This window comes from Sapajus apella, unplaced genomic scaffold, assembly GCF_009761245.1.
Source record: "Sapajus apella isolate SASKATOON/1434 unplaced genomic scaffold, GSC_monkey_1.0 scaffold47, whole genome shotgun sequence".
Classification (NCBI taxonomy): Eukaryota; Metazoa; Chordata; class Mammalia; order Primates; family Cebidae; genus Sapajus; species Sapajus apella.
In genome coordinates, this window is record NW_022436987.1 from 399,266 (window position 1) to 408,183 (window position 8,918).

Consider the following 8,918-nt stretch of genomic DNA (forward strand, 5'->3'; position numbering starts at 1 on the left):
TTTATTTTTTCTTTTTTCTTAGCTGGGTTATCTTTAATTTTCTCATCCCTATTTGCTCAGCTATTTCTTTATGAAGCAATGAAAGACAAAGCAACAGAAGAACGGAGTAAGAAAGCACAGATAGATTGAAAACAACTGATAGAGAACTTGAACTTTTCCTGTTCTTAAGAGGTGCTTTACTAAATGTGAGTAAGTAGCACATCTGCTTTTTCCCTAGCCTGAGCAATTGCTCTCAAAAGAGAAGTATTATTTTCACCAATATATGTTATTTGCTGATTTTGGGAGCTAACCACAGTCGTGGCCAGACCAGAATGGAAAGGAAATTGGACTGTTGAAAGGAAAATTTGAGAGCCTTATAGCGAGGCCTGCACACGGCTTCCTGCAAATCAGGTTGACCGGTGGAGGGCAGAGCAGGCTTCTGAGGAGCCTGATGCACGGAAGGCAGAGATAAGACAGTCTGAGCCTGATTAGCAGGCTGAGCCCTACAGGAGGGCAAAGTCTTAGCCTCATTACTGGGCTGATGCCCACAGCCAGGCAGAGAAGGTTCTGACCATGACGGTTGTTGCATGGGAGGCTCAACAGAGCTTTGCCAATTAAGAGTGTGTAACTCACGTGTAAGATCCTCATAGTCATCAAAAGGTGGTGCTAAAAGTTTAGGAGTAGACGCAGATCCAAAAGAGCTGGGTCTGCTTCCATATCAGCAATGGCTTCCTCTATCTTGGCAGTGTTCTCAGTAGAAAGTACTTCAAGAACGTCTTCAACCTCCTCTAAAGAGAGCAAGGAGGAGTTGACCTCCAAGGACTATTCTTGTGTCTGCAAAGACTGAAGGACAGTTTTAACAGAAGACCAAATAGACCAGATTGTAACAGGAAAAACATGCCCTTCCTTTTGAGCCGCTTTAAGGTAGCTGCTGACCTTGTCCCAATCCTTAAGTTCTAAGGTTCCATCAATGGGGAACCAAGGACAGAACTGATCTATCACCTCAAATAACTGAAAGAGTTTATCAGAAGAAACATTAACCCCTCTTTTTTAAATAAGAATTTTAATAAAATTAAGAAAGGCTGAATACTTTGTATTCCGTTGTCCCATGGTTACCCCGAATTCCTCTGAGTTGCCTAAGCTTACCACAAGCTTATCAGTCGCAGTCCTCAGGAATTTCTCGTCAATAAATCCTCCACTTCCACGCTCAAGGCATACCTTCACACCTCAAGGGAGAAGCCCACGTTGGAAAACACCCACGTTGGCATGCCAGATATAGGGTCCAGCCCTATAGGGTTCTGTGAGCCCCTCCCTGTTGGTGTGGAGATGAGAAACTGTAGAAATAAAAGACATGGACACAGAGGTAGAGAAAAGAGAATTGGGGCTTGCGGGTCTGCTGCCAACCGCGTGGAGACCTGCAGTGGCCCCGAGTGCCTGGACACTCTGACTTTTATTGAATACAAAGCAGTGGGCAGGGAAGATAGGGTGAGGTAATGGTGGTCGGTGATAGGGTCAGGTAAATCACGTGTCTTGAAGATAGGGGGCCCAAGACTTTCAAGTAGCCGAGGTGAGGAGAAAACCTGACGCATCATCGCTCTTTGCATATTTGTCAGAAATATCAAGGACACTAAGATTATATTACTATTATTAATTCTTGAGAAAAAGAGAAACCAGGTGCAGAAGCAGGGCGTGAAAGTAGACATGGAATGTGACCACTGAAGCACAGCATCACATAGAGACAGTTAAGCCCCTGGATGTCTGCCGGCTTCCCTGACAGCTGTCAGGCCTTGCCACAAGAGCTTGGAGAAGCGGAGTTTTCTCCTCACTCCCCCAAAGAAGGAGATGTCTCCGTCACTTTAGACATCTCCTTCCCTAGTTGACTAAACAGCTGGTGCTTTCACAGAGCTGGCGCTGCTGCACAGCGGAGGCACCCTCCAGCAGCCCTTATGAGGGCGTGGCAGAGGGCTTAGAGCATCTTGCCTTAGGATCACTTTGTTCACAATGTCACCTCAGTTCCATGCTTCATAACCCAATCGATAGTCATTAGTAAAATTAAAGGTTATATCGAGTATATATCTTTATGATTATAGGTAACTGTAAGATTATATATGATTATATAAAGGAATAACTATGTGCCTACATTTCTAATTCTTTTCTAAATCAATTTTTTTTCCCATTTATTTTATTGCATTTTAAGTTTTGGGGTACATATGAAGAACATGCAAGATTGTTACATAGGTACACACGTGGCAGTGTGATTTACTGCCTTCCTCCCCGTCACCTACATCTGGCATCTCTCCCCTTGCTATCTCTAAATAGTTCTACTATAAGGACACGTGCACATAAATCAATGTTTATATGGGAACAGGCTGAGGCTTCAGACCCTTGCCACAGCACTTATGGGGTTTCCCTCCTACACTCAATGTCAAAAGTTTGTGAATTTTCTTCAGAACACTGCGTATAAAGATGCTTATACACAGCTTCCTTGATCCCTGAGAGAAATAAATGTGGGAGCTGAACAAGAATGCAAAGTAATCATATTTTGTCATATTTGATGATCAATTGAAATAGCAGTTATTATGAACAACTCCGGGATGGAGGTGTTCCATTTTGAACAACTCCCGGATGGTCTCCATTAGTGCTCAGTGACACGCAGGCACAGACACACAGGTGGAGGCCTACACTGATTCATAATTTGCAGTTTGTGAAAATGACTATCAAACTAAATAGTCATTCTGGTCTGTGTTGGATAAAAGGCAGCTCCAAATAATGTATCACTTTCTCCATCAAGAGGTGGAATTTATTTCTCTTCCATTGAATCTGAGCTTGTTCCATTAATGTATAACTAATAGATGCAGTGGAAATTACCTTTTATTTGTTGCAGCTATAGGCCTTAGAAAGATGAGAAGTTTCTATCCTGTTTCCTGGCATGCTCTCTATTGTTCCTGAAAACAGTTTTTCTTGGAAACCAGCTAACATGCTCATAAAAGCCTAAGCTACATGGAGAAGCATATGTCAAGCTTAGTTAAACTCAACGCTGACAGCAAGCATCAGGTGCAAGCTTTGGGAATGAACTGTATTCAAAATGTATCCTCCATCCCAGTGAAGGTGTCCAGTTGGTACTTTGTGGAGAATAGACAAGATATCTCTGCTGAGCTCTGCACAAATTACAGAGCTATGACCAAATACATAATTGTTGTTTTGGGTCACTTAGTTTTGGAGTGGTTTGCTATCCAGCTATTTTTGAATATGGTTCCTGGTCAAGAAACCTAATTTTCTTCGCAGTTAAAGTCCCCAAAGTCATTTTCTGAATTACTCTGACCTTTGGCTTTAAGAAATGAACTTCTTCTCTATCAAAATAAACATCATTTTCACTAGTTCCTCTCAAGAGCTTTATCAAGTATATTTATTCATGGCATTATAAAAATAAAAGTTCATTGCCTTGTTTACAATCTAAGACAAACATTGGCATTGAAGCGTGTGTTGGACACAAAGAAAACAAACAAAGACGTGAATGAGTCACCAAAAAACCTTATTTCTCTATGATGTTAAAAAGATCTCTGTGGACTATTGTAGGAAAATATTTAAAAGGATTGAGAAAATATAAAATTTGGAGAAATTATAAATTCAGGATTAAAGATGACAATGCGTGCGTATTTGTGTATGTGTGATTTTTGTGACTCTGCATACGTTATCTCAATGTTTGCTAAGTGTTCATTCATTTATTTATTCACAGTTATTTGTGTTCATACTATGGGCTTCTCAGTGTGCCTGCAAATAGTATGAATCGGTAAATAAGGCAGACAATCACTAGTCTCCTGAGATTCACATTCTAACATCAAATAATTGTTTAAGGCCTTACAAACACAGGTTATATATGCAAAAACAACATTTGGGACTCTAGGGTGGCAAGGCAATTTACATATGTAAAATGATTAATAAAGACAGAAAGATTGATATTTAAGAGAAGTTCAAAAGTGTATTTTGGCTGGAAATGGTCAGGAAAGACTTCATAGTGAAAATGCAGTCTTACTTAGATAAAAGATTGAGGAAAATAGTAAGATCTTCACTAATTACTTTTAAATTATAAAAAAAGACAATCTTTAGAGAATGGGTATGATTAGCTGAGTCTAAGAACTGGGAGTAAAGTATATATGCAGAAAAGGCTTAAAAAGCAATAGCCAGAGCTAAGAATGTTCCCATGAGAAGATAAATGTATTTTTTTTGTAACATGGGTCACTAAAATAAACAACGGAGATATGGTCGTCTAGAGTTCTTTTAAAAAATGACCTTTGTAATAATGTAACTGAATAGTATGACTCCAGAAAAATAGCTTCTGTAGTATGAATTTATATCCATCCAAAAATGCAGTTAGTATACATATTTTAAAATTATTAAGCCTATGCAAGGTGTTTATGAATTTGATCAAATATTGCATCTTCAATAAAATTGAAGAAATAATTCAGCTCTTCTCTTAATAGGAATTTTTTGCTGCGAATATAAAGAAAAGTAGGAGAATACTTTTTTTTAAGACAAGTTTTATATAGGTACTTTTCTCATATTATTTTATTGGCATATTTTTAAAAGCAGGAAGCAGATGCTCCCAGTCTTCCTTTAAGGCTTAAATTATTGGATGTACAATCTTAGAATCAGAGACCTGAAGTAATTTTCACAAACTCACGGGGGCATAAGGGCACTTAGGGTACTGAGTGTCAAAAGTCATTCACTCTATGAGCTCTATCTGACTATAAAATACAAGACCCCTCTAGTATATTGTACTCTCTCCCACTGAAACAGTCAATATCTATTTAGTCACCACTTCGATATTCATTCCCTTTCTCGTTCCTTTGATCAGCTTCTTTTTGGACCAAGCTTCCCCACAACCTTTTCTCGGATTTGACGGGTCTTCACGCAGTACACGATGGGATTCATCAGGGGTGGCACCAGCAGGAAAATATCAGCCATGAAGACGTGGATCATAGGAGGCACATCCCTGGCAAACCGGTGGAGCATTGCAGCACTCAGCATGGGCACATAGAAGATAAGCACAGCACAGATGTGAGAGATGCACGTGTTGAGGGCCTTGAACTGTTCTCTAGGGGTAGCAATTCCCAGTACAGTTTTTAAAATCATAATGTAGGAGAAGATAATAAACACCAAGTCCAGCATAGTAGAAAGTGCTGCACAGAGTCCATAGACAACATTGACTGTGTTATCAGAACATGCCAGCTTCATGACATCCTGGTGGAGACAATAGGAGTGGGAGAGCAGGTTTTGATGACAGTATTTCAGCCATTGCAAGAGAAAGGGCAGTGGAAGGATCAAAAGAATATTCTTAGATGTCAGAAAAACCCCTGTTTTGATGACTCTGGAACTAGTTAAGATAGTGCTGTATCTCAAAGGGTTGCGGATTGCCACGTACCGGTCAAATGCCATTACAGACAGTACAGAGGCTTCACTGACTGTGAACAGATGGATGAAAAATTCCTGGGCAAAGCATGCAGCTGCATGAATTTCATGGACATCAAATAGAAATAGTCCCAAAGTTGTGGGTAAGGAAGAGAGAGACAGCCCTAGGTCAGAGATGGAGAGCATGGAAAGGAAATAGTACATAGGTTCATGGAGGCTTTGCTCTGTCTTGATTAATAAAAGGATGGTAAAATTACCCATCAAAGAAAGAAGGTACACAGATGAGAAAGGAATGGATATCCAGATGTGACTCTTCTCCAGTCCGGGGATCCCAAGAAGGAGGAATCTAAGGACTTCCATTTCTGTGTCGTTAAGAGGAGGCATGACACATAGGAATACATTTACTAGGTGCTTCTCTCAGTGACATTGGAAATATCTTTTTTTTCTTTTTTATTGCATTTTAGGTTTTGGGGTACATGTGAAGAACATGCAAGATTGTTGCATAGGTACACACAAGGCAGTGTGATTTGCTGCCTTCCTCCCCATCACCTAATATCTGGCATTTCTCCCCATGCCATCCCCCCACAACTCCCCAACCCCCACTGTCCTTCCCCTATTTCCCTCCAACAGACCAGTGAGCAGTGCTCCCCTCCCTGTGTCCATGTGTTCCTATTGTTCAACACCCGCCTATGAGTGAGAACATGCGGTGTTTGATTTGCTGCTCCTGTGTCAGTTGGCTGAGAATGATGGCTTCCAGATATTCGTTTCTGTTACATTATAGATACTAAGAGTAGATACTTCTTAATGTCAAACATCTATGTTCCTACTGTCAGTTCAGACTGAAAAAAAAAAAAAAGAGAGAAAGCCAAACATTAAAGCACATGGGAAGAATACAAGTTGCTTCCTCATCCAGGACGTTGTTGGAACTTGTTAAATTATCAAACAACTTAGGCTTTGCACATAACAATTCTAGACAATCCATTGACTACATGAAAATACTCATGTCTCAGTCTCATAAAACCAGTTATCTTATTTCAATTTTATGAAAACTTCTTGAGCAAAGAAAGCAAAATTCTGAAGGGAACAGCACAATTTACTGTGAATTAGGAGGAAAATACATAAATTATTCCAAACCTATATTCCTACCAACATATATGTATAGGATGAATATTTGAAATAATGGCAGAACTGGAAGTTCCTAATTATATGATCTTAGGATTAAAAAAAAAAAAAAAACCTTTAGAAAATATGGTCTTACCCTCCTTCCTATAGAGAAGGTAGTCTAAATCATGCTGAATGGGTAGTCATCAGCCAACACATCCTACCTTCTTCTCAGTATTCCTATATTAACTAATATCTACAGCCTTCTGCTTCATGGTTGAATACTCAAATTCATTTTCTTCTTTGAATTGAGTTGATATATGCTTTTTAAATTTTTTAATCTTATTTTCTCTTCAGGTATGTAATCTAGTCCCATTTACACAAAATAACTTCCTTATTTTTCTGATTATTATTTGATGTCTATGTTTTCCCTCAACTAGAATATAAGGGTAGAGAATTACCTTACACTTTTCACTATTGCATTTCTAGCACCAAACATAGTACGTGAAAATTAGTTGTAGCTTCATAATTATTTACTGAATGGAGCATCATTTATCAAAGTTAAAGATGGTAATATAATTTTCCCCATTCTTTAGGCTAAACTTCACTTATTTCGTCAAATAAAATGTGTCTGATTTTTACCTCTTGGTTTGTCTTATTTTAGAGCAATCATTCAGTGCTCCTCAGACAGCAAAATGTATTATTCCTTAGTAACATCTCAGAATACAGTTCTTTGGCTGTTTTCCCAAGAGGGTGGCTATCTTTTCCAAAGTTGTTTTCTATATGGGTTGTATTTTCCATTTTCATAATCATCTAGGAATTATTAACTATTTAAACACAAAATCTCCCTCATTTTTAATTACCTGTCAATGTTGGATTCAGACTTTTCTAAAGACATTGACAGTATGGGAGAGCTTTGGCTTCAAGGAAGGTACAATTTCTTAGTGCTTATGGATGGTGTCTATTGGCTTCTTTGTTGAGAGACTTTTCCCTTCTTCACAACCTCTCAATGTGCTCAGAGTTTTATCCCAGGACTTGTTTCCTTGGGTATCTATAGCTTATTAAAAATAAATATTTGGAACTTAAGAGAAAGACCAAATCCCACATAATATACATTACTTATGTGTTTACAGTTTACACATCCTCTGAATCTTCTTATCTAAGCCACATCACTTGCTTTCTTTACTGTACTAGGTATAACTAAAGTAATCGTATGTCAACAGACCGCGGCCATGTGTGCTCTGGCATTTGCCTCACCATTTCTTAAATATTGCATTACTTTTTAGAGGCAGTCACTATGGAAATATAATTCAAATGTGCAGAACAAACACCCACAAACTTAATTATTGTATGATATATTATTATGTTTTAACTTGTAGATAGTAATATGCCATTTTGGTTAATGATTTATATAGGTTTTCTCACTTAGGTTATTATTTTATCCATTTTATACATTTAAAAAAATCTTAGAGAGGTGCAATGACTTAAAGGAAAATCATGTTATAATATAGATACACATTCTTCTCGCACATATACATATTGGGCATGGCTGGATTAATATTCCTAATACTTCCACAGACACCCACTCCTACTGGGTACACTCTATCTCTCCTTGAAAATTCTGCAATATTCTTAATCTCCATGAAATCTATTTTCCTCTTGTTAATTTGACACTTAATCCACCCTTTCATAATCCAAACAGAAGATGTAATGCAAATTATGTCAGATATTTTGAAAAAGTAGAATTTTATCTTACCATTTTAAAATCAATCTGATACTTCCCTATAAAGTCAATGATAAGAAAGTGATCGGAAGTAGGAAAAAATCCTTTAAGCTCCTCTTTTATGCTTGCAGGCACTGTTTTATGAAGCCCTAAGAGCCGCTTGGGATGCCTAAGCCTGGGACTGTTTGAAGAATAACACGATACTCTATGGAAAATCTTCTAAAGGTTGACTCAAGGGACGCAAATTTAGGGCCAAACTTATAATGCAGGCTCAGGCAAAGAAAACTGCATGCGATCAGAAGTTGGGGGTCAGAGAGGGGAGCATCACACACTGGGGTCTGTTGGGGGCTCTAGGGGAGAGACAGAGGGGGGTGTGGAGGTTGGGGAGGGATAAGATGGGGAGAAATGCCAGGTATAGGTGACAGGGGGCTGGAGGCAGCAAACCAGCTTGCCACCTAAGCATCTATGCAACAACCCCGCATGATCTGCACATGTACCCCAGAACCTAAAGTACAATAAAAAAAATTGAAAAAAAAAATGAAGTTGGGGGTCATATTCAAACCCAGCACCTTTATCAGCTCTTGACCTTGGCTCATTTTCCCTTAGCTGTAATCAGCTAGTATAACCTGAGGCAGATCAGCTAGTTGTTTTAGAGTCCCAAGTTCTAAAGGAGATCAGATAATTAATATTGCATACTAATTTCCCT

General features: G+C 38.7%; 1 protein-coding gene across 1 annotated transcript; it reads right to left on the minus strand.

Moving 5' to 3' along the window:
* Positions 1–4,830: 4,830 nt before the first annotated feature.
* Positions 4,831–5,772, minus strand: LOC116524975 (olfactory receptor 51A7-like). Its single transcript, XM_032240494.1, has one exon. The coding sequence runs from the start codon at positions 5,770–5,772 to the stop codon at positions 4,831–4,833; it is 942 nt and encodes a 313-aa protein (XP_032096385.1).
* Between the last annotated feature and the right edge of the window lie 3,146 nt (positions 5,773–8,918).

Excerpts from the sequence above, each read along its gene's own strand:
- LOC116524975 (XM_032240494.1), bottom strand. The coding sequence starts at position 5,772 with ATGCCTCCTCTTAACGACACAGAAATGGAAGTCCTTAGATTCCTCCTT.